We start from the raw sequence: 25,986 nt of genomic DNA, 5'->3' as shown, positions 1-25,986 counted from the left end.
GGGGGGAAGGGAGAAAAGAAACAAAAATTGGGGGAGAAAACAGAAATGGAAATGGAAAAGAGAGGGAGGGGAGAGGAATATAAAGGGAGGAAGGAATAAAGGAAAGTAGCGGACACATACAAATTTGGAAGCCCAATGGACGAGATATTGACCCTTTGCCGGATCCCAAATCGCCTCAGGTGCCCATACCATGCCGGCCGTATTGTCTTCTACGATCACAAGTCTCTCATTGACCCAGTTGATGAGATCGGTGCTTTCCCAGACAAAGATTCCCTTGGAGCCTGTTCGTTGTGCTGCGTCCCATGTTGTCTGTTTCCCCGTCAATAAACCTAGTCCTGGCCATGACCTCGGTCCTCCACCTGCTGCAGTCTAACGCACCTTTCCAATGTTCAAATCCGTCCCAATGATATACCACTTCTTCCCTGCCTCGCTACCTCCACCCGGAACGATAGTCGGATCCCGAACACCTCCTGTCCCCTTGGTCGGCTTGAAGATTGGCGAGCCTTTGTTTAAAGCCTTGAAAGATATGGGATTGTTGCCGTTGCTGAGGTAGAAGTAGACGTATGGATCGGCGCCGAGAAAGAAGACCCCCAAGTATCCGGCGAGCGATGGGTCGGCGCGCTGGGCTATCTGGTTATTGTCAAGACCCAAAGATGCGGTGTCGATGACGAGGGCGCAACAGGCCCATGCCCAGGTAGAGACGAGAAGAGTGAGACTGGGGAGCCTCATAATTTGACGCGCAGGACGCGCTCGAGGGATAAGGTCGGGAAGAAGGGATATCGAAGGGGCTCAGGAGGTCTAGATGCGGCACCAGGAACATCTGGGACTTGAAAGACATTTATATCCCAAGAAGCTCTTCTACCTTTTCCATAGAACCATCTGTATGCCACTCCCCTCCCATGTGAAAACAGCCTCTCGATATTGACGTCCACTACTTGTAAAGTGTGGCTCCACGAACTCCACATGGGACCCTAAAATATCAAGCATTAGGGTAGCGAGGCCCGGGGGTTAGGTGACATTTAGGCAAACGAGAAGGGCCGATACAGTTTGTAAATGGCTAAATCATGCTCGCCATGCTCCAAATTGATCGGAGGACGTTGCAGTTCAAGGTCGATCTCCAAATTTTCTGGTGTGAATCTTTCAGATTCGATTGCTGGAAACAAGATTCTCCATGCTGGGCGGCCAAGTACCAAACGGTGTTCGTGGCTACTACAACGCTAGAAAAGGGGGTCCCGGAGCCGAGACATGCAAGAGAGAGTGTCGTTGAAGGTTTGAGAATAAGCGCTCCAATCATGTTTCGCCTAGTTCGACCTCCTTGTTTGTGTGGTGGTCTCTGGTGGATATAAGACCGATATCGTGGCCGGCGTTATTCATAGCGTTGTCAAGCATCAGGTAGAAGGCATGAGTGCGCATGTCAAAGGAAGCCTCAGACTGGACCGAAATCTGGGAGAAGCTGCCCTCCAAGTTCAGATTGGGAGCAATGGTTGTGCCATCCCAGCTGTCAACGACCTGTGGGGCTGGCGATGAAGGGGTATGGCGTGAGCTTGCCGGATGGCTAGCGGTGGACTGGCTATCATCACTGATTAGGATAGGTTGTTCTCTCATTCCAAACATCTCTTCCATCAGTTTGTCGTGTCGAAATGAATTACCGGAACAGTGCTTTCCGAACAAGTGTTCAATGGTAATACCTAACAAAAACCAAGCATCAGTAAATGGTGATGACCATTGGAGATAGGGATTGTCATACCTTGTTCAAGCCACTCGCGCGGATTCACAGTGTTGGGCCATACGTCTTTTGGTTTGAAAACGTCAACCAGATGACAAAGCTCAGCATACGACGAGTGGCGCGAATAGGGAAAGGTAATGAGGCTAGGCAAACTTCCTTCAGCTGCGTTGTGAGCAGCCAGCATGGACCTCTCCAAAGCTATCTGGGACTTGGACTTGTTGATCAGGTCTTGCAGAAAATTGAGAAGTGCAGTTTTGTTATCCGCGCCGGATGTGAGTAATTCCAAGCCTATCTCGATTTTTGAACCGCTCGCAAAAGACTCTAGAGGTAGAAGTTCGACTTTCTCGGCCGACTTTTCAAGCCAGCGGATACTGTCAGAGTTAGTATGAGAACAATTTCAGGATAGTGGAGGCAAGTCTTACAACTTCGTAACCATCTGAATTTGTACCTCGGACAAGTGTTCTTGCTCCTCGTCGTGCTCAAGATCATCGCCTCCTCCACCAATGCCAAGTTCTGGAAGGTCTTCACCGTTGCGAAGGTGGGTGAGGACGGGATGTATCTGGACTATTGGGTTTTCTCGGACTGTCTTGCAGTAGTTGCCCTTCTCACAGCTGTGGAGACGAACATTTTCATCCAATGTCAGACAGCCCGGGTGATACGAGTTGCCACGCATAAATCCCACGAGTGCCGGAGCCTCGGGAGACAAGTGATGCAAGACACCGAAGCCGCGCTTGTTCCCTGAATCCTTGGCAAGAAGGGACTGGTAGATGCCCATCTTGTATTCGTCAACGTGGACCTATCAAGGTTAGTTGACAAACACGGCATGGTAAAGGCGTGGCTCATAGCTTGCTCTTGACTCCAGTGCTTTGGACAGGGCAACCCACACATCTTCGTACCCATATGTCCAAGCCTGAAAGTGGAAGATCGTATTGGGAGGATACCTGGAGATTTTGTCCAGCAGCTCGCTGATGCCCTGAGCTTTGGTGGGAAACTCGATATCCTCAATAAAAGATGTATCGAGGTAGATGGTATCGAGTGTCTTCAAGCCGTATGCATACTGAACCATAGAGGGTGACCTTGCAATGGCGTTGACATGCCATGGCTCGCTTCGAATATCCCCGGTATAGAGGGCAGCCTTCCCTTGTCCCTCGAACAGAAACATGACAGCGCCAGGGCAATGATTGGCGTCCAGCAGTGTGACTTGAATATGGTTCCCTGGCTCAAGTTCGAGTTCGACCGGGGTGTCAAGAGGGAGTGGTTTCAACAGGTTCCGGAGGTGCTTGTAGGACAATTGTCGAGCCTCCAGGATGCCTTGGGCATAGTTGATGCGACAAGCTACGGTCTCTAGGCGGAGCAGTATCTCCCTGGTGGCGGCAGAGCAATAAACGCTATGAACGGTTAGATATAGCCAGTCGTCAGGAGGGCAAACTTTCCACTGACAATGGTGATCGCAAGGTGTCGAGACCAGCGAGGTGATCGGTATGAACATGGCTCAAGAAACAGGCCAATGGAGGCTTGAGGTTTGCGTGGTTGCGGAAGAAGTCGACTTGATCAATGGCAGTGGTTAGCCTTGGAATCCAAACAAGAGGGATGGGTTGGAGGCCATGTGCTCACCCCTAATGTCGGGAAACTCGGCCAACAAGCCGTTGAAGGTAGACATGTCCAAGTACTCGCATTGTCTTTGTTGATAGTAGTGTCACGTCGAGGCATTTGGCCCTGTCACCATATTACTAGAATGGCGATACATTGCGATCAGACGGAAGGCGCCCTTCACATGAGCAAGGCTACCTACCCTTCCGTGTGGAAGAAGGGATGAGGCGCGAGGCTCGTCATAGGGCTGAAGAAAACAAAGGAAGACCAAAACCCCACCAGTTCGATCGCCTAAAGGAGCGGGCCGGGTTGGGGTTTGTAACTGCTTACAGACGACCATGCCCCTGAAGTGCCCCGCAACGCCCAGGTCCAGATCCCCTGAAGGGAAACAGTGACGTGCCTTGTACACTACGCTTTGACACAAATCGAGAAACACGAATCCGCGTCGACCTTGATCCTCGTCGACTTCCTGTTTCTGCCGTGTTTCATCGAGGAGTAGAGTATCCCCGAGCCAGGAATAAGCAAACATGGCGCCGACGACAACAAAAACCATCTCCCACGATCATAAAATATCCTTCCAAATGTCAACCGGAATGTTGCAAGTACGATAGACAGACACAATGGCAATCACCAGTCTGAGCTCCTCCCTGCTCGAGTCGCTGCTGGCCAGCTTGACTCTGGGTCGCGTCACGGCGCTTGTTTTTCTTCTTACAATTGTGAGTTTCGCCATCGACTCGACGAGGAAGCCAACATATCCCAAATCGTTACCCCGAGTTGGCTTCACTGGAGGAATCGGCGCGACTGTTCGCAACTGGATGAACCTTGGCAACTACCACAACTGGGTGGAAGAAGGCTACAACAAGTATGGCAAACACGGCCGCTCTTTCGTCACTCCTTCTTCGCCCAGCCAGCCGGACGAGATTGTCGTTCCTCGGGAACAGGTAGCATGGATGCTCGAACAGCCCGAGACGGTCGCCAGCACCCAAGAATCCCACAAAGACGTCCTCTTCGGCACCTACAACTTCTTCAATGTCGACGACCACTTCCCGACCAAGGTGATGCACAAGCACCTGGCCCGCAACCTGGTCACTCTCCTTCCCGACATCCAACAAGAAGTCGCCGAGTGCATCGACATTGCCTTTGGCACCGACACCGAGAACTGGACTACCCTCAACCTCTGGGAGGCCCTTCTCGCCATTGTCCCCCGCGTCATGAACCGCCTAGCCGTCGGCCTGCCTCTCTGCCGCAACCAAGCCTTCCTCTCGAGCCAAGTCGGATTCGCCGACGACGTCTTCCGCAACTGTCTCATCCTGACGCTCTTCCCGACGGTCCTGCACCCGCTCGTCGGCCGTCTCGTCACCCTGCCCAACTGGTACCACTTCCACCAAGGCTATCGCCTGCTCAAGCCCGTCATCGAGCAGCGCCTCCGCGACTACGAGCGCTTCGAATCCGGCGAATCGCAAACCCCACCCGAAGAATCCCTCATCACCTGGCTCATCCGCCAAGCCAAAGCCGACAACCTGCCGCACGAGCAGACGCCCTACATGATCGCCATGCGTCTCCTGCCCATCGAGTTCGCAGCCATCCATACCACCGTCATCACTCTGCACGCTTTGTTTCTCGACCTGCTGGCCTCCGACCCTTCCAAGGACTACCTGTCCATCTTGCGGGAGGAAACCACCGCCGTTTTGCAGTCTGAACCCAATGGCATTTGGACCAAAAACGGTCTTGCCCGGCTATACCGCACCGACTCAGCCATCCGCGAAAGCATGCGTCTGTCGACCTTCAGCACGGGTCTCACTCACCGTAAAGTTGTAGCCAAGGAGGGAATCACCAACCCATTTGAGGGGTGGCATGCCCCCTACGGAGCCATTCTGATGGCGAACATGAGCGTGCAGCATGACGCAGACATTTACGAGGATCCAAAGACGTACGACGCGCTGAGGTTCTCGAGGGTAAGGGAGGAGTACGAGGCTCGCTCGCAGGAGGAGGTGGAGAAGGGGAAGGATAATACAGAGGAGGCCTTGAGGATCAAGAGGTTGGGGGTGGTGACGACCAGTAGTGAATTTTTGCCTTTTAGTCATGGGAGGCATGCTTGGTTAGTACTTTCTTCTTCATATCGATGTATGTGCAAGTACGTCCATCGCTAACTTAACCTAATCTTAACAGCCCCGGCCGTTTCTTCGTAGCCCACGAAGTCAAGATGATGCTGGCCCACATCCTCCAAAACTACGATATCAAGCCTATTGCCGAGCGACCGCGACCGACGTGGGTGGCGCATACCATTATCCCGGCGTTGGATGTGAAGATTGAGGTTAAGCGACGACAGCGGAAGAATTAAGTCAATGTCTTTTCAAATCATGGTGTATGAATGCATGATCAGTTCTCTTTGATGTAGTTGGATATACATAGATGACGGATAATACGCATAGAGTCGATAATCTCCATGTTTATATTTCTCATGAACTCGTCAATTTCTCCATTGCTTTTACTCAGGTTCTTTCCAACAAGAATCCGACGTTTCCGGGCTTGTCAAGGCAACGCATGAAAAGACCAAGGTACCGCAGTTTGCTATCTGATAGGTTGATGTCGACTTGTGTAAGTCTTTTCGTATGTCGAGTCAAGCAGTTGCTGACAGTCGTGAATCATGAAACTGGCTTCGGCGGCATCGCATCGGGCATTGTGGACAACTGTCACTCAACCTACTTATGCACACCTCATCTCCGATTTCTTCATCCGCCTTTTTAATCGAACTACTAACTTAACGTACATGGTACACAGATTGTACACTGCTGCCCCCTCTTCGCGAGCACGCCTTGAATACCAAATCAGATGCTTGTTGGTAACCCCCTTGAATCGTCCGTTACCCGTAAATCATCATCACTCTTACTATTCCGATGATCACTACTCACCAAACCGCCTCTTTCTCTGCCACGCCCCGCCGCCACAGGCGCTCTTCTTCTTGTTTTCCAGACAAGTTTGAATTTGGTAAATTTTAGTTATTTAGGCCTCCATTGTTTGAGGCTCGATTGATGACTGTAAACAGACCGCTTCGTACCTTTTGCTTGAACGGCCCTTAAAAAGAACTGGAGAAAGCTAACGCGCAGGAAACCTATCGTGGTATTCCTCTCCACGCTTGTTGGTGCGCTGGTTGGTCCAGTTACTGTTGTTGTTGTGCGGCTTCTTTTTGTTTTTCCACCACGAGGCGGGGTTAAAGCCCGACGCTGAATCGCTTTCGCGGCGTGCGTGTTGTGGCTGTTGACGACTTCCCGAGGGGAATGCTGTCTTGTTTGATTCCCACTCGGCATAGGATTCCATCTCTCTCAGCAATGCTCGGCCGCAATCCTCCTCAACTTCCTGGCCATCTTTGGCAATCAGGACAGAGAGATTCTCATTGAGCGGGTTTTTGAGGTATCCGATGCGAGAGAAGGGAACGGCAACTTTGCTAAGCCATCTGAGACGGAAGGGAGGGGAGGTCTGCCAATGGATATTCTTCATCCAAGATGCTTTGTTGATGTCGGCCGAAGGTAAACTGGTCATCAGTGCCTAAAAGATACATGTCAGACGTTGCTCCACGGTTGATAATGAAAGGCAGGAAGAGGCAGCAAACACCATGACTGGCACAGAACTTACATAACCCTGAAAAGCCTTGCTCTTGTTCACAGAGAAGAAGAAGATGACATTTTTGCACGTCTCGTAGGCCTTGGTGAACTTTTCTTCGTTGGACGTTTGGGTGACCCAGATTGCCTGCAAGAATGCGTAAACCACGGAAACACTAATGCAGATCCAGGACAGAGGAGTTGCAAAACTTACGTCGTCCATGGCCTTGTCCAAATTCTCGTTGTTAAACGACTTTAGAACGAAAAATCGGGTATCTGCATCACGGGAGATTAACATAGTGGTCAGCCAAGGGATTCGTGCGGTCGCCAGACCATAAGGAAAGTGATCTGCGGGGCTGGGTCCCTTTGCGAGGGTGTTTGAACTCTGGAAACCGATTCTTGCTGTGCATGTAATGGTGAAGAAACAACTGCAAGGAAAACTAACCGCCCTTTTTGCCCGTATCAAAGTGCTCAACATGCTCCAAATCCCTAGGTCGCCGGGGCGACTGGGCGCGAGGCGCTTTGTCTCCACCGTGATCGTCCAAGAAGCCGTTGACATCATCACGATAGCTCCGGTCGTCATGTTTATGAAGAAGGCGTCCGTCGTATTTGTTGTATTCGGAACGGTCGCGGGACCGAGGCCGAGGAGAAAACCGAGAGTGTTGATATTCGCGGTCACGCGAGGTGGGACGGCTTGGACGGTGGTCGCGACGAGGTGACGGTGCGCGATAACGACGCGGAGACCATGAGGGGGCACGCTTGATGGGATACTCGGGCCGACCACGTTCACGGTAACGGTCATCATACTGGTTGTCAATGTCCATCGGCCGGGGTCCGTTCTCCTCCGGCCGATGCTTCTTCTCCGGAGGAGCATCGGTCATGTCCACGGACGGCTCGCGTTCTCTTTTGGGCGCTACAACCTCGGGAACTTCGGATACTTTGTTAATGATTGCCGGGGCAGTTTCGACTACCGGCGTGGCAATGAGACCAAAGTCCAGCCCCTCTTCTTCCAGTAGCTTGCGCTGCTCGGCCTCTAGCCTGGCCCTCTGGGCAGCATGCTCAGCTTCGATTCGTTCTTTCTCGGCCGCCAGAGCTTTCAGCTTACGATATCGTTCAATCTTTTTGGTACGTGTTTCGGCGTCATGGTAATTAGTTAGCGCCAGCCATTCCCGCAGGTCCGGGTTGAGCTCCAAGGCTCGCTCCAGGGCCTTTTCGGGAGTCAATAAGGTGGCGGTAGGTTGATTCTTGGTCTGAGCATTCTGAGATTCGGGCCTGTTATTTGTACGTAGGGCCTTCCCGGTGCCCGTCTGGGGCTTACCAGGGCCTTTTTGAGGGAGTTGTTTCTTGTTAGAGGTACTATTAGGTCCGGATCGGGGGGTCTTGTCAGGTTTTTGAGCGACTTGGTGCTTCGATTGCTCCTGAGATCGTTCGTGAGCCATTCCTGCTTTAACTGGCTCTTCAGTGTCGCTCGGAATCTCACCCTCCTCGTCTGAAGTGGAGATCGCTGTGATTACAGCCTCTGCGGGTTTAGGAAGCCGCACAGAGGAGGGATTCGACACGGGTGCAGGAGTGGCCTGGACCGGCTGGGCCTCGACAGAGCTTTGATTCTGCTGTGCGGTCGAGGAAGCCGGTCTAGGGATAATATCTGCTGTGGGATCCACGTGATCGGAAAAGGAGCGAATCAGAGCAGCAATATCACTCTCATCGGCCGAGATGGACGTCTCGGTAGGAACCTGGGGGACAGTATGAGGAACGAACCGAGGTTTCGGTGCCTCAACTTGCGGGGGCCTTGGTGTTGACGCGACCGTAGTAGTGCTAAGGGGTCTGCTAGCAGCCGCAAGATGCTCGCTGGTGGCGGGCGGAAAAGAAGAGCGTTCTTGCATGATAGCTTGGAGTCGCTGCTTGAGCTCGCGAGTCTTGGCGTCGAGGGCCGCGATGGCCAGCTTGTTCATGTTTGGTGGAACAGGACTTGACATTGGTGATGAGTGATGGGCCAGTAGGAGCACTGGCGACGCGTCAGCAATTCCTCAACGTACGAATGACGTAGGAATACTGGGTATTTGTTGGTTGATATTGCTGTCTTGCTGCCTTGGTGCTTTTATTTGGACCAGTTTTGAGGCAAGTTAGGTAACCGATGAGATTTGACTTGATGCTCGCAACAAATGTGGTTTTTTTTTTTCTCTTTGCTTTTGGTTCGCGGTTTTTTGTGTCCGCAGGTCCTTTAAGGCGGCCAAGCTGACACGCTCGGCAAGGCGCGACAGGGAAACCGTGACGTCGATATTGTGCCCACCTCCAGGTCGTCGAAAGCCGAGATGCTTTGCTTATTCAGTAGTGTATTTCTCTCACTGGCCAGGACATGAGACCACTGCACTCATCTCCAACGAACACCACAGACGGGAACAGAGGACGAGCAACTGAAGAGTAATGTGCTGGCTCTCAGTGCAGCTATGAGCGCTGCTTGGGGTGCTTAATGGAAGCAGCCAAACACTGCACCGTTTCTCGATTCGACTGGACTTTGCCAATTGCCCGTGAAAATGTGTGAAAGTTGAACTTTTGATGTTTGGAGTGGAGCAGCCTATGCACTAACAATGGGGCCTTGGAGGTGTCATCGGGCCATTGAAGGTGCGCCCCACCCCCGCTATTTGTCACGGTGCCTGCCCGTCAGTCCCATCCACGTCTGTGCTGTCACACTGTCGCTCGAGGCCTTATCGCTCATCCTTATCGGACAGCGCTATGGTACCTACACCTACCTCCCAAGGACCTAGGTGCAGTCAGGGGCCACTAATAACAACAACAACACCACCACCAACAAACAGACTTTCTCAACTTTGACTTATCCGCCCTGATCAACGAATATACTCAAGTCCATTTCGTCTTGCTGATGGTCAGACTATTCCACCTCAACTCATCGTGTTCCTCTCTCTTCAGACGCATTGATGCCACTCTTCTCTCCGGTGACCGCTCTTTTTTCCCAAATCCCTCGTCTTCTTCAAAGTGGAAGTTTCCAACTTTCACCTTGTCCCGCCTCTAGTGTAAATATTCAACCGCCAAAGACGCGTGTTTTCAAGAGACTGACTGACCAGCTAACTCGAGAAAGAAATGGACGTGATATACCACCACCAGCCGTGATGCACATAACAGTTGGCATTATGATCTCCCGACCTAAGCATCTTCCCGCCATGGCATTGATGACAATGCGCAGTCTGCAAGTCTGGTAGCGAGCGTCTGAGGCTCTCTTTCTCTTGGCAACACTGGTCGAGAAAGACGTTGTGCAACTCGGGCTATCCAACACTCACTCCATCATCATCATCATCATATTCCTGTCGGTCAGTCTCTAATCCAAAGCTAAGGTTGTATCTACCCCTTTACACTACCTTTACGCTTGAAGCGCCCATGCCGACCGTGCCATTCGGGTGAAAATGACATTCATGCAAACACTCTCGCAAGAGGCGGCCGGCGCTACCATGGCCCATATGTAGTGTACGTTCAAGATTCTCAACCCTGGACTCTAGCGGCATATCCTGGCCTGACCCCTTTCATCATCCTTCGATTTGGCTTCTCTCTTTCTCACACAGCAAAAAAAGAAACAACCACCTTTCAAGGCACCATACTTCGGTTCATCCTGCCGCGACTCCGACAAACCTGGCATATCGAAGCCTCTTGACTGGCTCAGTCTCCAAGGGGCCGAGGAGGGGGCGGGGCCCGGGATCGGTAACATGGCCGCTGGCGGGCGCTAGCAAGCGTTGGCTGGAACGTTGGAGGCTCAAGATGCCCCTGCAGGACTCCACACGAACCCCTTCGCCTACCCTTGTTTACACCTCAAATCACCCCCTGATGTGCCCCTGAGTCTCCACACAGACCTCACTGCTGCTTGTGCTGATGCCTGTGATGGTGACGAGAGCTTCGAGAACACAGCGCTTGGCTTGCGGGTTAGCTTGGATAGCTTGCGAGGCCGAAACTTGGCTCGACGCTTGACCCCACGGGCAGGGCAGTTCTCGGGCATCGCGGCGCCACGGCAAGCTTCCCTGTTCACTTTGACAGAGGTGCTGTACTGGACGAACACCTCTCTTGACGCCGTGCCTTTGTCCCATTATGGCCTTCGTATCGCTCATTTGGTTCGAGGAGCCGCAATCATGGTCTCCATTGCTACGGAACTGACACTCCGTGACTTGTATCCGAGGTTGGAGGTCCGCCAGCATACCACATTACCGTCCACCGCCCGTCGATCTGTTTGGTTTCCATATCCATGGCCGGTCTACCCGCGGGGAGTGGCTACCCGCTTACATCGTCACATTGGAATCAACTTTGGGAATTTGTTCCGTTATCAGACCCCGCCTTGTCCAGACCACCTCATTTCGCTGAAACGAAGTGTTGGTTGACCGATGCTTCGTCCAACATACCCATCATGAAATGGAATAGCTCGATGCTTCGGCTAGGTGGGCTGGTCGGGGGCACCGACGGGCAAGGGTAAAGGCTTGGATTTTGAACAATTACTTTCGAATATATAAGGATATGGTCGTCGCCGTGTTGCAGAGTTTTGGAAAATCATCAGCTTCAACTTGAGCATTCGGCATCTACTCACCTTCTTTTTCCAACTTCTACCTTCTTTTACGACAGCTTCATCGACTGAAGCCTCTCATTCTTTTAACCGCAATCTTTGACATCACAACACTCCTTCAATCCGCCAGTCGGTCAATCAACACCAACAACTAACTACCAAATCAATCAAGATGCCTTCCTTCACTTCCAAGTCTCTTCTTGCCGTCCTCGCCGGCGCGGCCTCCGTTGCGGCCCACGGTCACGTTAGCAACATTGTCATCAACGGTGAATACTACCGCGGCTTTGACAGCAGCCTCAACTACATGGCCAACCCCCCTGCTGTCGTTGGCTGGAAGGCCAACAACCAGGACAACGGCTTCGTTGGCCCTGATGCTTTCTCCTCGGCCGACATCATCTGCCACAAGGATGCCACCAACGCCAAGGGCCATGCCGTCGTCAAGGCCGGTGACAAGATCTCCATCCAGTGGGAGACCTGGCCCGAGTCTCACAAGGGTCCCGTCATCGACTACCTCGCCAACTGCGGCACCTCCGGCTGCGAGACCGTCGACAAGACCTCTCTCGAGTTCTTCAAGATCGACGAGGTCGGCCTCGTCGACGGCCAGACGTGGGGTTCCGACCAGCTCATTGCCAACAACAACAGCTGGCTCGTCGAGATCCCTCCCACCATCGCCCCCGGCTTCTACGTTCTCCGCCACGAGATCATCGCCCTCCACTCCGCTGGCCAGGAGAACGGCGCCCAGAACTACCCCCAGTGCATCAACATCCAGGTCACCGGTTCCGGTACCGAGAAGCCCGCGGGTGTTAAGGGTACTGCCCTCTACAAGGCCGATGACGCCGGTATCCTCGTCAACATCTACCAGACCCTGAGCAGCTACTCCATTCCCGGCCCTGCCCTCATCGAGGGTGCCGTCAGCGTCGTTCAGTCCCACTCCGCTGTTACCGCTACCGCTACTGCCATTACCAGTCTTGGTGATGCTCCCGCTGCCACTGCCGCCCCTGCTGCCACCACTGCCCCCGCCGCTGCTCCCGCTGTCACCACCACTGCGGCCGCTGCTGCCACCACCAAGCCTGCCACCACTGCTGCTGCTGCCCAGCCTACCACGTCTGCTAAGAGCGGCTGCCAGAAGCGCCGTGCCGCTCGTCGCGCTGCTGCCCTCGCCCGCCGCCACGCCCGTGACGTCGCTTTCCTCGACTAAGCGATTGCATATAATGTCTTTTTAAAGGATGGAAATATGGAGACATGTTTAAATGGAAAGACAGCTATGAGGAGTTGAAAAGCTGCTATGGACGCCCCGGCGATGCATACGAGAAAGGGAGACTTTAAGGAAGTTATTTTCGATTCTACTATATTTGTTTGTTAGACTTAGTTTTAAACTTCCTCTGCCGCTTGGTAGAGGGGGTCAAAAATCGATGCTCTGTTGAAGCCTGAATTTGGTTCCTTTTTGCGAGAGTGATGTTGATGATATTCGAGGTGATTGCATTCTCTTGTTCCATTGCCGGTTGACCTACCTCATCTGGTTCCTTTCGGAAATTCGGAATAAAGTTGCATGATTTGAGAGGAATAATCGAAGGTGTCAAAGTGAAATTGAATTTGAAAAGACCCGAGATATCGTAATGATAGGTCTTTCTGTTGCAAATTCTTCGCCTGTTGTTTACCTGCTCAACAAATCCCACTGAGACTGGTTCAAATTTCAAGCCTCAAACCTCAAAACACTGTCTTCACGGCACACATAATCCAGCTCAAACTTTACATGCTTGGAAACTTATTCAAAGTACTAAATCACGGTCGAACCCGAAATCTTTTTGGCAATATATCTGTTCATTCCTATGTTGAAAAACCTGGTTTAAGTCGGTTGGTTCTTTTAGCGATAGAGGTAACTACCTCTAACATATAATCAAGTCAAGTAACCACAGACATCAATCACCATTACGAAAGAAAGAGGAATATTCCGTTCCATCACCCAACCGGTCGTATGGCGTTGTTATCATTATTTTCAGCATTTTTTAACATCATCCCAACGTCTTATATAATTCAGCCCTGTAAACATTCTTGGCTTGGTACTCGGAAACATGTGCAGGCAACTTTTAGTCCTTTACCTTGGTCAAGTAGGCTCTAACAACTGCCGACTGGTAAACATCCATCGTTGGTGATGTCTAAGGTGTTTTGTAGAAGTGGTCTTTTGTCGTGGGTGAAGCTCAAAAAGTCATAGAAGTGTCATTGCTCTCAACCCATTTGTAGAAGGCCAATCAACTCCCCTGCCTGTTTCCTCCCCCCCTGCTACCTAGGTAAGCATGCCTCACGCCAAGAAACATTTCACTCACCTAGCGGAGAGAACTCGAAACACGCGAATATCGGAAAGGAGCAAAGTCAATGGAGGGGAAAGAAATGGGAAATTACCATAAACGCCAAGACTGTTTCAAGAACAATCATCACGAACTTCTTTCCAGATTCGTTCCTCCTTCCGTTGCGACTCAATTCCCCCCCTCCCCCCTCCCCCCCTTCCCCCCTCCCATCCGCAGTTCGTTACATTCAATCAATCTAATGATCCAGTGTCCCAACTCCCGACTCCCGTCCGCTCGGCACCACAACTTTTACATGCTATGTACAGTAATAATTATCCGCAAATGGGATTCATCCCAGTCCCCGCTTCCAAGACAACAAACCAACATCGGGTAAAAAAGAGGCGACTGGGCGAGGTTTGTTTGTTGAGGCATCTCTTGCGAGTCACTTCTTCTTCAACAAGTCACCACCTTCCGCCGTAACGAGAGCGACACAAAAAAAGGGGCAGATCAATTTCCCAATCAATGGGTTGGATCGAAAAGCTACACTACATAGATCGATCCGCCGCCGAGAAGATGATGCACCCCGGGATTTTTGAAAAGTCTTGGGACCGAACGATGTCACTCCTCGCATTGCATGCGAGATGGGTTGAGGGAGGGTTGAGGATGTAAAAAGAGGTCCACCAATCCGGAACCACCGTGAAGTGTACATACGTACGCACGCTCGGTACGTTATGCTAAAAAAAAGGGTGAATGGATGGATGGATGGATGGATGGCTTCAAGTGAGTGTTTCCCTTTTAGGATCGAGGAGAAGCGGTCGTACCATGGAACGGGTCGGACGGATCGAGTAGAAGTTGAATGATCCACCGGGGAAGGGAACGAAGAAGATTCCCTCGTTCGCTTCTAGGCCGAACCATGTAAATAGACGGACAGACAGACCCAAGCCTCGACATATATATCAGCGTCATCACCCAGTCAACCACCCTCTCTTTTTTTCCCCTCCACTACCACCTTACCTTTGACTCCAACTCTGACCAACCCAACAGAGTGAGCTCATCGCCCACATCCCATCGCCAACCATGAAGTCCCTTCTCCTTCCGCTTCTCTCCCTTCTCTCCCTCTCCTCCTCCGCCCTCGCCGCCACGCGTATCTCTCCTCCTTCCTCCGCCTGTCTCCGCGTCGGCGCCGGCCAACCGTACTCCAACATCCAATCCGCCGTCAACGCCCTCTCCACCACGGCTTCCGGGTCTCAGTGCATCTTCATCTACCCGGGCACCTACTGGGAACAGGTCCTGATCCCGGCTCGGTCCGCCCAGCTTTCCATCTACGGATACACCACCAACACCCTCGGCTACGCTTCCAACACCGTCACCATCATCGCCAACAGGTCCCAGGCCGATGGCCTAAACAACGACCAGACGGCTACTGTGCGCGTCAAGAGCAGCAACACTCGCTTGTATAATCTCAACATTGAGAATGCCCACGGCCAGGGCAGCCAAGCCGTGGCGCTGAGCGTGGCCGCCGACGGCGTGGGCGTGTACGGATGCCAGTTGAAGGGATTCCAGGATACGCTGCTGGCGGAGGACGGAGCGCAGCTGTACGCGCGGACGTTGATTCAGGGAGCCACGGATTTCATCTTTGGACAGCGCGCACCGGCGTGGTTTGAGAAGTGCGATATCAAGGTCATGGCTGCTAATCTTGGGTATATCACTGGTATGTTTTTCCCATGCCCATTTCACTGTTCCACTTTCAATTTGGTTCAGTAACTGACTGACTGTTCTTCTTGGCATCATCATTCAGCCTCGGGTCGTGATTCTTCGAGCAACCCAGCCAACTACGTCTTCAACAGCTGCTCCATCGCCGCCGCTGCCGGTAACAATGTGCCCTCGGGAGCCTATTACCTCGGTCGTCCTTGGCGCCAATTCGCTCGCGTGACCTTCCAGAAAACCAGCATGACCAACGTGATCAACCCTGCCGGCTGGCAGATCTGGAACAACGGCGATGAGAGGACCAGCAACGTTGAGTTTGGCGAGTACGCTAACACCGGTGCGGGCGCGAGCGGGACCAGGGCGAGCTTTGGTAAGAAGTTGGATTCCCCCGTCAAGATTGAGTCGGTGCTGGGGAGTCGTTACACTCGTCAGGGTTACTATGATTCTAGCTATATGTGAGCTAGGAGGGATCTCGATGGGTAAGGAAGGGGAGGAAAGGAAGGCAGCGAGAGGGAGGTGGGTTGATGGAAGGATTTGAATTCGAATAGACATTTGTCAAACCGGACCGCAACGACGGATCAGGATTTTGAATAACATAAATAGAGGTGTTGTCCCCAGGTGATGCCAAAATGACTGAAAACAAAAAATGAGCGCGGACCTCAGATCACCTCGCAATAGATCTTGTTGTGACAACTTTTCACACCTAACGTAGGATTAATATTAGAACTCTGTTGCAACTCAACTGTGCCTCAGTGATGGTTTTAGACTTGAGTCTCCCTGGGCCTCCTCAAGCAGGAAAAGCAGGAAAAGCAGGAAAACATCACTAGACTGAAAAAAGCTGGTTATTTTTCCACACGAAGGCAATGCACTAAAAGCCAGAGCATTCTAACGGAATGATATAACGATTTGCACTGAGATGATGTGTATGAACAGTCCTAGAATCAGAGGGGAGAAAACAAAGCGAGTGACCTAAGCAAACCAAAAAAAGTCCCAACCCATAGATACCTTATTCAACGCCGGTTCGAAACAGAGGCCCTTGAACACCCCGAAGAAAACAACTCCTGCCGCTGATAAATGCGAAGTGACGCAAAGACGACCTAAAATGCCGTCTGAATATGAGGGGCCTTCAGGATTCGAAGAGCCTTCAGAATTCGTTGGAGGACTACCAACCTAGACGTCGTCCATCTTACCGGCGGCCTCCTCGTCGTCTTCCTCGTCGAAGCTAGCCACGGATGATAGTTCGCCGTCGTCTTCACTTTCTGCGTCCGCCTCGTCTGCCGCGTCCTTACTCGCGTACTTCTGGACATATTCTGCAAAAATCATTTCAGCTTCTCCACTTTCTATACTCCAAAACAATGCCATGTGTTGACATACCCTTCACCTTGTTCTCGTAGGTCTTGGGTTCTCTAAGCAACATGGCAGCGGCCTCACCGTTGAGAGGATCGGTAGGGTTCGGGTAACGTAGAAGCTGAGGCAGGAATACTTCAAAGATGTTGATCATATCGAACATTGGCGACCATGTTTGGTTAATGACGTCTAGACAAACCGATCCGGATCTGGTATGCGGCGTATTTGGTTAGCCCCAATTGGTCTTTTGCGGCGAGTGGCCCATCATTTGTTGCATGTTTCTCCCCGGCGAACCAGAGCCCGCCCGACGTATTGTCGTGATTATTTCCTCGGATGGTGCAATCAGTTTGGTATCAGTCCCCACTTACAGCTCATCAATGTTGGGATGGAAGATTCGGTTCACGAAGCCAATGCTAGGGGATTTGTATGGATACTGATCGGGTAGCTCGACGCGGACTTTCCAGATGCCGCCTTCAAAGGGTGCTGTAGGGAGGGCTTGGTGTTAGCGACTGTAAGATCCTCGAGTCACATCTGGCGGCTTGAGCACAGGTGAGACAGGGAATGGAAGATATTGGGTAGACAAACTTTCGGCAGGCCCTTTGAACCTCACATAGAATTCCTGCCTGTTGTGTTGTTAGGTAAGCCCAGCATCCCAGCTCGGATCATTTAGTTGTCGCATCTTACACTGCATTTTCCATGTCAGCGCTCCGAAACCGGAAGTTGATTGTTTCCTACAGGGAGTTGGAAAGGGTGCATCCATACTATTATCGTTCACCAAAGTAACCTCATAGTCGCTCATGAGCCTGTCGTATCAGTCGTGTTAACAGGGCGCTCGTGGGAAAGGGTTGTTGGAGCTTTGTAAGGACGGGATTCGTACATCTTCATGACCTGTTGCCAATGTACATATTAGCACGTGTGTCCTTGATTCGTAGCTGAACGTAAACACTATCGCAACTCACATCTGTCTCGATACGGCGGCGTGGGGAACTCATGTTGTCTCTATCAGAAACTCGCGCTCGGTTCTGCCGTTTTGATAAGAATGAAGTGGTATCTAGCTTCGAGTTGTCGCAGGGAATCTGAAGCGAAGTCGCAAATAGTCGCGTTATCGTATAATCCGATGTTGTGAACGGATGACAAGTGTCAAGACTGCAGAATGCGGAAGTAGGCAGTTGGATGCGTGGTCGGCGGGTGGTGGCGAGATGCAATGTCGCTCTCGTCTGGTCTACCGGCTGCGGCCGAAGTGGGTTGAAAGCGAAGCTTGGGCGTTGCTGACAGCCAAAGATGGCGGGGAGGTTATCGCGAATGGACTCGAATAGGTAGGCACTGAAGCTGATATGGCAAAGTGTCGATGGTTTGATTGATTATTCACAGGTCGGAAAGTCGAAGTTGGGAACAAAGTGGGATGAATGAGACAAGTCGCACTCCTTGTCACGTTCCCGCCCGCAGTAGCGACGATCGTCCACGACGTCAGGCTTACCGTACAGCGCTGACCTCCTCAGGTGGTAGCAGCCAGGGGTGCATTTGCCGGCCGCGAGCGAATGATAAGCAGCCAGGAGTGGGGAAGGTCATGCGCTGAAGGAAGCGATAGTGATTCATTGGCGGTCACTCCCAGGTCGGGACCGGCTGTTGTGCTTCAGATGTTGAGGACGGGGAATGACGGGACAGCAGGAGGAGTCAACTCCAATCAACCTCATCAAGGCAACTTCGTCGAATTTACCAACCGCAAGGTACATTTAGGGGGTGGTGTTACATGTTTGCTTTGTCTCCAAGCCAAATCCGGTCACCAACAACAGACACAATAGTCAACAGCAACATCTAATAAAGAACGGCGCATCAACAGCCTTTAACCAAGCGGTCGATGTGACGTCCATACACAGTATGGATCAATGATACTTGAACCCGTTCCGTGCCTCTCACCATACACATAACATAAGAGTTGACTCAGATCCAAATACGGGATATACGAACGATCTTGACAATGGTGTGTGTGTGTGTGGTGCCAATGAAGGAACAACTCACTCCATTAACTTGTGGGATACAGTCACCCACCATCGGACTTGCGGCCATAAGAGTGGCCGGCGATCCGGCGTCAAGATTCAACTGTGAATGGCGGAAAAAGTCTGGGGAACAGGAAGCACTAGACTAGACTTAACAGAAGGAAGTTTGGTTGGTGGTGTGGTTAGTGATGGCTGTTAACCAGCGACCAGGTACACGGGTCATGCGGTCTCCTTGAAGGGTGCTACATTTTGGGCATCATAAACTTTGCTGATTGCCTGCGACTCTGTGTACGGTCCTAATGAAGCTTCAGATAGTCCAGGCAGCAAGTTCAAGGTCCAAGATGGATATATTCATCTCTTAAGCCCACGATATAAGGTAGTCCAACACCGAGTCTTCGGCTCTGGACCAATTCCCCGCAGTTCACAATGTCATCTGAAGCCAAAGTCGGCGGGTTTACATAAAGTGGTTGCATAGATGCTACCTATCTGACACGGCACAGAAAGTCTTTCACTGCCCTCTACAATAGTCTATAGAGCCTCAAACCATCACGATAGGCAGGTCAACACCGTCAATGTTCTCGGTGTCCGTTCGGAGACGAACATCATCAAGATGCTTGCGTTTGTGTCAGACCCAAAATTGTTAGTGCAGCGCCAGTGAGTGTCAGTCGACAGTCACCGATGCCTCGGCCCCAGGAACACAGCCAATCAAGCACATCCAAGCGACCGGTAAAGTGGGTAGTGTGGGTCTTTCTCCGAACGCCCGAACAAGCCGGCGGGTCCCAGTCCCCCTTGACACTTGGCGGAAACGGCAAAGAACACCAAGAAATTTGTGAGATATACTCAATTCTACGCAGCAAAAACCATCATGGCTTCTGGAGTTGAAATAAAAAGGAGGAGCCGGGCGCAGTAAGGAAAAAAAATGGCGCAAATGTAGAAATCATTCTCTCTTCTTCTCAATCAATTACTTTCAGTGCAGCATTGCTATTTCCATCAACCACCAAAACCGTCAGGAAAAGTTGCATCGATTGTTCCAAGCATCGCAAAGTCTCTTCATTCATTCCGTTGTACCTTCACATTGCGTATATTCTGGACCGGTACTTTACATACGCCTCTCACCACTTATATCATAACACCACAGCCACCACACCTGAACCACCATAATGCACAAGCAAATAACATCTTCACTACTCCGGAGGTCTTCTCCCTTCCTTTCCAGGGGTACCAATTACAAACCATTAATCCTGCTGCGTGGTGCCATTGCATCTCAACCACACCTCAACACCACGGGATACTACCAACCCCAACTACACCACCACCAACATGTGCAAATCCAAACCCGCTATTCTTCTCACTCCCCCATGGGCCTCCCGCCCACCAGCCCCCGCAAAAAGGTCACGCTCAACACGCTGCAGTCCATGTACAAAAAGGGCGAGAAAATCACCATGATCACGGCGCACGATTTCCCTTCGGCACACGTGGCCGAGCACGCGGGCATGGACATGATCCTCGTGGGCGACAGCCTGGCCATGGTTGCTCTGGGGATGGAGGACACGAGCGAGGTGTTGGTGGAGGAGATGTTGCTGCATTGTCGGAGTGTGGCGAGGGCTACTAGCCGGGCTTTTACTGTGAGTTTTTTCTTTCTTCCAACATCTTATATCCTCTCATCCCATGGTCTCTATTTGAGAACCCTTTGTTTATACCTACTCCTATTCTTCCGTGATCCGTCTCACCGATTTCATCCCTTGTCCTATTTCACTGCCCCTATCCTACTCGTCCATCCCGTTACCAAAAGTGAGTAAACAAACAAACACTAACCATGCTCCCAGGTCGGCGACCTCCCCATGGGCTCCTACGAAATCTCGCCCCAACAAGCCCTCTCCACCGCCATCCGCTTCATCAAAGAAGGCCGCGTGTCCGCCGTCAAACTCGAAGGCGGCGCCGAGATGGCACCCACCATCCGCGCCATCACCACCGCCGGCATCCCCGTGCTCGCCCACATCGGGCTCACTCCCCAGCGCCAAAACGCTCTGGGTGGCTTCCGCGTCCAGGGCAAATCCAAAGAATCCGCCAAGCGATTACTCCGAGACGCCCTGGCCGTCCAGGAGGCCGGTGCTTTCGCCGTGGTGGTGGAGGCCGTGCCGCAGGAGGTGGCGGCCTTCATCACCGGTCTCCTGAAAATCCCGACGATTGGCATTGGTGCTGGAAACGGCACGAGTGGACAGGTGCTGGTGCAGGCGGATATGACGGGGAATTTCCCGCCTGGGAGGTTCTTGCCCAAGTTTGTCAAGAAGTATGGCGATGTGTGGGGGGAGGCGTTGAGGGCTATTGAGACGTATAGGGATGAAGTCAAGGGCGGGAGTTATCCGGCCGAGGAGCATACGTACCCGATGGCGAAGGAGGAGGTGGAGGCCTTTGTGGGGGATGTGAGGAGGCTGATGAATGCGAATGCGTCTGCTAAGGCTGAAGGCGAGGGTGAGAAGGATGCGCGAGTAATGCTGTAGTGCGTGCGTGGCGGTGGGAGGAGGATAATACCCCTTGCATGATGTTGGGATAACAAAAATGTGTTGCTGTTTTTGGATATAAGAGCGTTGCCTCACGTTGATAGTGTAGTAATTGATAGGTACCTCTGTCGTGATCCCTTTAATTTGATGTGAGGTGCCGTGGATATTGATGACCTTGACGGTGTGGCGTTCCGTGGTGTCAAAACCCTTCAGATAGTTGCTCAAGGATGCTAAAGTTTCCATAGCAATCCTAGGTTTGTTGGATGATTTTTCGACACGGCTCGTCACAATCTTGACACCGTCTAACATGCTGTTCATAAGATATGATCCGACCCTGCAAGTCTCCAGGGATTGATTCACCTCTCAGACTTGAGGTGATCACCCAAAAGACGGCGTCATCGAATACGAAACATTCAACTGGTTCGTAGAATCCTTAAAGCACTGCAACACACATCATTAGCACACATTTCACAGTTACTCGCACTTGACACTATCATCACCCCCGGAATTATTACCACCTTCACCAAAAACCGAAAAAACCAAAGTAAACTCACCCTCCACAAGTTCCCCACCACCTCATCCAACGCCGGCGCAAACACGCTATTCACATACAGAAACACGCTCTCCGTCTCCTGCACCTTCAGCGTCTTCCGCAGGTACGCCACCACCGTCTCGAACGAGTGCGTGCTCAGCACTTTGACTTGCTCTCTCCGGAGCGCGGGCGCCGACCCGACCGGCTTGAAACGTATCACCACCTTTTCTTGGTCAAAGGTCCCGGCTTCGGCGAGGGCGGCGGTGGCGTCCCGCGGGAGCGTCATCAAAACCGTGGAGGCGGTCATGGTCAGCGGCAGATTGGGCGAGTCGCGGCCTTCGAGGACAGGGGAGGCTGTTGATGAGTTTGGGTTGTCGTCGTGGAGGGATGGGGGGGAGGCGGTGCCATGTGGGGGTTGGGAGGATGCCATTTTGGGGTTGTCTGGATGTGAGGTGATGAACAGAAAGAGAGAGGTTGAATTGAAAGGTGAAGCGATGAACCGTATCACGGGTTTGTCCTGTTCGTGTTTGTTTGTTTGTTTGCTTGGTGATGATTAAGCGCTTGGACCAGTTTCTCGGTTGGACTTGATCGTGGTGTTCCTTTGGTAGCTTTGTTGAACAGCCTGAGATCCAACGGCTATATTCAGGTGACTCTGCTTGTAAGCCGGAGTGAGGCTGATGATGTTGACGACGATGTTGATGGTTGTTGTCAAGGATCAGCTGGGCAACGAGATGACACTTGATTGGCGATTGCAAGCGGAAGGAGAAAGTGGAGACATGGTTGCACCAAGTGTCAGGTACGGGCGTAATTGTTTGAGGGTTAGGGTTGCTGTATTCATTTCTTCGGGATTGTCCCGATTTTGACAACCGGACATCAAAGCTCAAAAGAAGGCACAGAGATCGCGCTTGGAGCTGATGATGTCGTTCGTACCCATTTCTCGGAGCCTCTAGTAAACAAAGAGCGCATGCAAGCAACTACGACGGAAACATTTCCGGGCATCATCGGCTATCAAGGGACCTGTGGTCAACAGAAGTGATAAGAGACAACTTGTGCAACATGCAAAGGCTGTTGCATAACGAGCCTGCACAAACGATATATCTCTTTCATCTCGATCGTGACCAATCGTCGATGACTTGCATATGGAAAACTCCGCTGGAAATTTAAAAGTATCAGAAGTTCCATGCCCGGTCTCTTTACATGTAACGCCGCTGCAAAGAATGTACCATGGCATCCTTTCATCGTGTTGATGGCTAGATGGGTTGTGGTTATGATCGGGATGTGAAAAGATACATGTACACCAATCTCGATGAGCGAGCGTTCCAGCGGATTGCGGGTTAGTTAGGATTTCCATGAACTGGCCTATACTGTATATACCTATCTAATGTGTACAAGTAGTAAGCTTATATACAGCGGTTTGTCGGTCGCACACGGGGGTGGACTGGCGGCGTCATCGAAACGGCGATCTCCTTTTGCGGGGCTTAAGCTGTGACGGAAGCCGTACCCCCCGCCTGATCATCCGCGGAGCATTCGTTCCTGTTGCTGTGCCGTGCTCAAAAAGATGTCAGTATCGCGCGCGTTCCCGGTGCTGTTGATGGTCGTGTGCTTGTTTTGATTTTCTTGACAAGGAAAGGTTCAATCCCGGCGTGTGTGTGCGTGTGTGTGCGTGTGTGTGTGTGTATGTCGCCGGCATGCCGTCGTTCCCGTCCGTCATCGAATCGGTCGATAAGCTCTCGGGTCCCGTTCGCCGTTCAACTTCCCTGTTCCATAAAGACCGAGGCAACGGCACGCGGCAAACAATGGTGTGTGGGCGAAGAATGATGGGCAGAGACTGAGAGTACTTCCAGTACCTAGGTAGGGTCGGGTACTTGCGGTGGACTTGGATGGGTGGTGAGCTGCTGGTGTCGCAAATGGCTGATGGTCGGAGGTCTAGAACACACCAAGAACAAATGGACAAGCCTTGCAACGCAACTAGGTACCTAGGCTGACAGCCACTGAGATGGGTACAGCCAGTCAGAGTGGGCGCTGCCACAAGCCACTGCCGGCTTGGCGGTGGGGCCTCACTCGTGCAAATCGAAAAGTGGCATGATTTTCAGGGCAAATGGGCTCAAAGTCATTGAAAGCTGCGTCAGAACCCCAGCAGCAAAACGCCAGGGTCCCCCCACCGATTGGCCTCGTTCACTGATGCCCCGTCTCTTCAGCGAATCGACCTTCACAAACCCTCTGATCCCCAACGATCCATTCCCTCAAGGGCCCGGCGTGCCTTGAGCCATGGGAAAAAGTCAGGCCATGTTCGACAATCGACGTCCAACTAGGCCAATCGGCTTGCCTGGCCTGCGTTCCAACCTGCAACCGATCCCGATGGTTCCTTTTTTTTTGTTGGTTTTTTTTGTTTTCTCCTTGATGCGAGACGGCGGGCGATGGGGGTTGGGGACGCTTCCTCGGCCTTTCTCTTTGAAGACGATGAGAGAGGAAGGAGGAGGGAAGGAGGAAGAATCGGGATCGAGAAAGATACTACAGGTACCTACCTTACCTACCTTTATGTATCCTTCCATCGCTTGCTTGTGTTTATCGCTTGTAATATCCTGCACATGGAAGGAACAGTCTGCACTCTACCTGCAGTGCTACAGGTAGGTAGAGGTATGTAATTCCCGTCTACATACTATGGCGGGCATGTCTTGCTACCTACATATCTTATTTCTTCCGACGTTAATATGCACCAGTGACTGCGACTATATGTCAGGGGAAAAGAAAAGTAAAGGAACAAACATTTGGTTATATCGTGTTGTACATGTGGAGTACCTCCCAATTATAGGGAAGCACTACCTCTAGTGTAGTGTTCACAGTACTTCTTCAGCTAGCATTTAGTGGCACGAGGAATGACTGCACTCTCGGCCGGTACCTTCTGTCTACCTACCTGACCGGGCCAAAGTACACCTGCCTCCAGCGAATATCCAAACAACAAGGAAACGGGACTGGTATTCTTTTCCATGTTCTGGTGAAGTTTCAACCTGGGACCATCGGGGGTAAACACGAAACCTCCCGTCATTCACCCCAGGCGCTCCAAATGTCTTTTCTCGTTCTCACTCTTGACCCCCGTCCTTTTTCTCTCTTGTCTCGTCGTCGAGTTGTGCGATAAGGTACTACCTTGCGGCCAGTCACCTTACACTACCCACGGCAGAGAAGGCGATTTGCTGGGCACATCCAATTGCACTGTCTTCAGCGGCTAGTGGAAGAAAGAAGGCTTTAGAGAACCAGCAGTGACCAGTAACGTAACCGGCCTTAGGTGGTTCTTATGGAGACCAGACTTTGTTATTACTGCAAGTTAAACAACTCAAAATAGTATTCCCGACCCTTTCCGTTTCGCGCCGTTGGCGACATACAACCGTGATATTTGGAACGTAGAGGTCTCCCATTGCTCAATCCCCCTCCATTCTTACATTGCATCCGACAAATCTCAGCAGGCAATCTGGAGCCGAGTCCCATCCTGTTCGCCGCCTGCTACCTTAGCTCCTGCACCACCTTACCTTACCTCTACGTTACCGTACCTAACACATATGACATAGTGTACATGACATAGCCGACATCCCTGACATACGTACCTGACTGTAATAGTCGAGAGGTACCTGACGTTAACCGACAGCTTCTTCAAGGGCCCCCCTGGAGTCATCCCACGATTTCCGCCCCTTCTTTGCGTCCACATCTCACATCTACTAGGTATTGTCGGTCCCTCCTTTCCGGGTCGTCGCGGTTGCTATCGTATCGATCTGGGCTATCTGGCTGGATCCTTGTTTGACTTGTCCACATTTTAATCAAGGCATTGCTTTCTTGTACCTTTTTTATCCGTTTTTTTTTTTCTTCCTTTTTTTTCTTCTTTTTGGGGAAAATTTGGAGACAGACACCAACGAAAGACACCACCAAACCGACCACCACCACCACCACTACCACCACCACTTACAACGAACGAACTCTCAGCTCCAACGCTCGAACCGCGCAATCGCAACGCAACCGCCACCCGTCTGGGAACCTCAAGCGCTCACAAAGCCCTGTTCCGCGCCGGCACCGCAGTGCTTACCCGCTCCGTTGTCCCACGATAATATCTTGCGCGACACCCTCTCCATCTTCAGGTTCCTATCCTAGACCTACC

General features: G+C 51.8%; 10 protein-coding genes across 10 annotated transcripts in view; 5 read left to right on the top strand and 5 right to left on the bottom strand.

Moving 5' to 3' along the window:
• Positions 1–794, bottom strand: part of NEUTE1DRAFT_118293 (uncharacterized protein) — a gene marked incomplete at both ends in the record, with an annotated part of 3,617 nt that extends 2,823 nt beyond the window's left edge. The window contains 2 exons of the mRNA XM_009856336.1: positions 121–309; positions 379–794. Coding sequence (XP_009854638.1) covers positions 121–309; positions 379–729 — 540 coding nt within the window. The remainder of the gene's footprint in view (positions 1–120; positions 310–378) is intronic.
• A 496-nt stretch (positions 795–1,290) lies between these two features.
• NEUTE1DRAFT_124903 (uncharacterized protein) lies at positions 1,291–3,386 on the bottom strand (the record flags this gene model as incomplete). Its single annotated transcript, XM_009856335.1, has 5 exons — positions 1,291–1,688; positions 1,748–2,097; positions 2,149–2,522; positions 2,577–3,114; positions 3,310–3,386. The coding sequence occupies 5 exons, from the start codon at positions 3,384–3,386 to the stop codon at positions 1,291–1,293; spliced, it is 1,737 nt and encodes a 578-aa protein (XP_009854637.1).
• A 550-nt stretch (positions 3,387–3,936) lies between these two features.
• On the top strand, positions 3,937–5,777 carry NEUTE1DRAFT_69606 (uncharacterized protein; the record flags this gene model as incomplete). The annotated part of the gene is made up of 2 exons (XM_009856334.1): positions 3,937–5,414; positions 5,486–5,777. The coding sequence occupies 2 exons, from the start codon at positions 3,937–3,939 to the stop codon at positions 5,655–5,657; spliced, it is 1,650 nt and encodes a 549-aa protein (XP_009854636.1).
• Positions 5,778–6,412: 635 nt separating this feature from the next.
• On the bottom strand, positions 6,413–8,867 carry NEUTE1DRAFT_124901 (uncharacterized protein; the record flags this gene model as incomplete). Its single annotated transcript, XM_009856333.1, has 4 exons — positions 6,413–6,862; positions 6,950–7,063; positions 7,130–7,191; positions 7,361–8,867. 4 exons carry the CDS (start codon positions 8,865–8,867, stop codon positions 6,413–6,415), a joined length of 2,133 nt encoding a protein of 710 aa, XP_009854635.1.
• A 2,606-nt stretch (positions 8,868–11,473) lies between these two features.
• NEUTE1DRAFT_118292 (uncharacterized protein) lies at positions 11,474–12,905 on the top strand (the record flags this gene model as incomplete). The annotated part of the gene is made up of 1 exon (XM_009856332.1): positions 11,474–12,905. The coding sequence occupies one exon, from the start codon at positions 11,646–11,648 to the stop codon at positions 12,669–12,671; it is 1,026 nt and encodes a 341-aa protein (XP_009854634.1).
• Positions 12,906–14,780: 1,875 nt separating this feature from the next.
• NEUTE1DRAFT_88279 (pectinesterase precursor) lies at positions 14,781–15,924 on the top strand (the record flags this gene model as incomplete). The annotated part of the gene is made up of 2 exons (XM_009856331.1): positions 14,781–15,469; positions 15,557–15,924. The coding sequence occupies 2 exons, from the start codon at positions 14,836–14,838 to the stop codon at positions 15,922–15,924; spliced, it is 1,002 nt and encodes a 333-aa protein (XP_009854633.1).
• A 433-nt stretch (positions 15,925–16,357) lies between these two features.
• Positions 16,358–18,202, bottom strand: NEUTE1DRAFT_96207 (uncharacterized protein; the record flags this gene model as incomplete). The annotated part of the gene is made up of 7 exons (XM_009856330.1): positions 16,358–16,775; positions 16,840–17,021; positions 17,181–17,295; positions 17,398–17,435; positions 17,574–17,615; positions 17,690–17,700; positions 17,772–18,202. 7 exons carry the CDS (start codon positions 17,802–17,804, stop codon positions 16,636–16,638), a joined length of 561 nt encoding a protein of 186 aa, XP_009854632.1.
• Positions 18,203–19,235: 1,033 nt separating this feature from the next.
• On the top strand, positions 19,236–19,691 carry NEUTE1DRAFT_49668 (uncharacterized protein; the record flags this gene model as incomplete). Its single annotated transcript, XM_009855576.1, has 3 exons — positions 19,236–19,261; positions 19,365–19,463; positions 19,664–19,691. The coding sequence occupies 3 exons, from the start codon at positions 19,236–19,238 to the stop codon at positions 19,689–19,691; spliced, it is 153 nt and encodes a 50-aa protein (XP_009853878.1).
• A 476-nt stretch (positions 19,692–20,167) lies between these two features.
• On the top strand, positions 20,168–21,472 carry NEUTE1DRAFT_148955 (3-methyl-2-oxobutanoate hydroxymethyltransferase; the record flags this gene model as incomplete). Its single annotated transcript, XM_009856329.1, has 2 exons — positions 20,168–20,434; positions 20,636–21,472. The coding sequence occupies 2 exons, from the start codon at positions 20,168–20,170 to the stop codon at positions 21,308–21,310; spliced, it is 942 nt and encodes a 313-aa protein (XP_009854631.1).
• Positions 21,473–21,688: 216 nt separating this feature from the next.
• NEUTE1DRAFT_124896 (uncharacterized protein) lies at positions 21,689–22,272 on the bottom strand (the record flags this gene model as incomplete). Its single annotated transcript, XM_009856328.1, has 2 exons — positions 21,689–21,751; positions 21,865–22,272. The coding sequence occupies 2 exons, from the start codon at positions 22,270–22,272 to the stop codon at positions 21,689–21,691; spliced, it is 471 nt and encodes a 156-aa protein (XP_009854630.1).
• Between the last annotated feature and the right edge of the window lie 3,714 nt (positions 22,273–25,986).

This window comes from Neurospora tetrasperma (assembly GCF_000213175.1).
Source record: "Neurospora tetrasperma FGSC 2508 unplaced genomic scaffold NEUTE1scaffold_6, whole genome shotgun sequence".
NCBI lineage: Eukaryota > Fungi > Ascomycota > Sordariomycetes > Sordariales > Sordariaceae > Neurospora > Neurospora tetrasperma.
The sequence above is the reverse complement of the archived record's forward strand: the minus strand, read 5'-3'. Positions and strand labels throughout refer to the sequence as shown.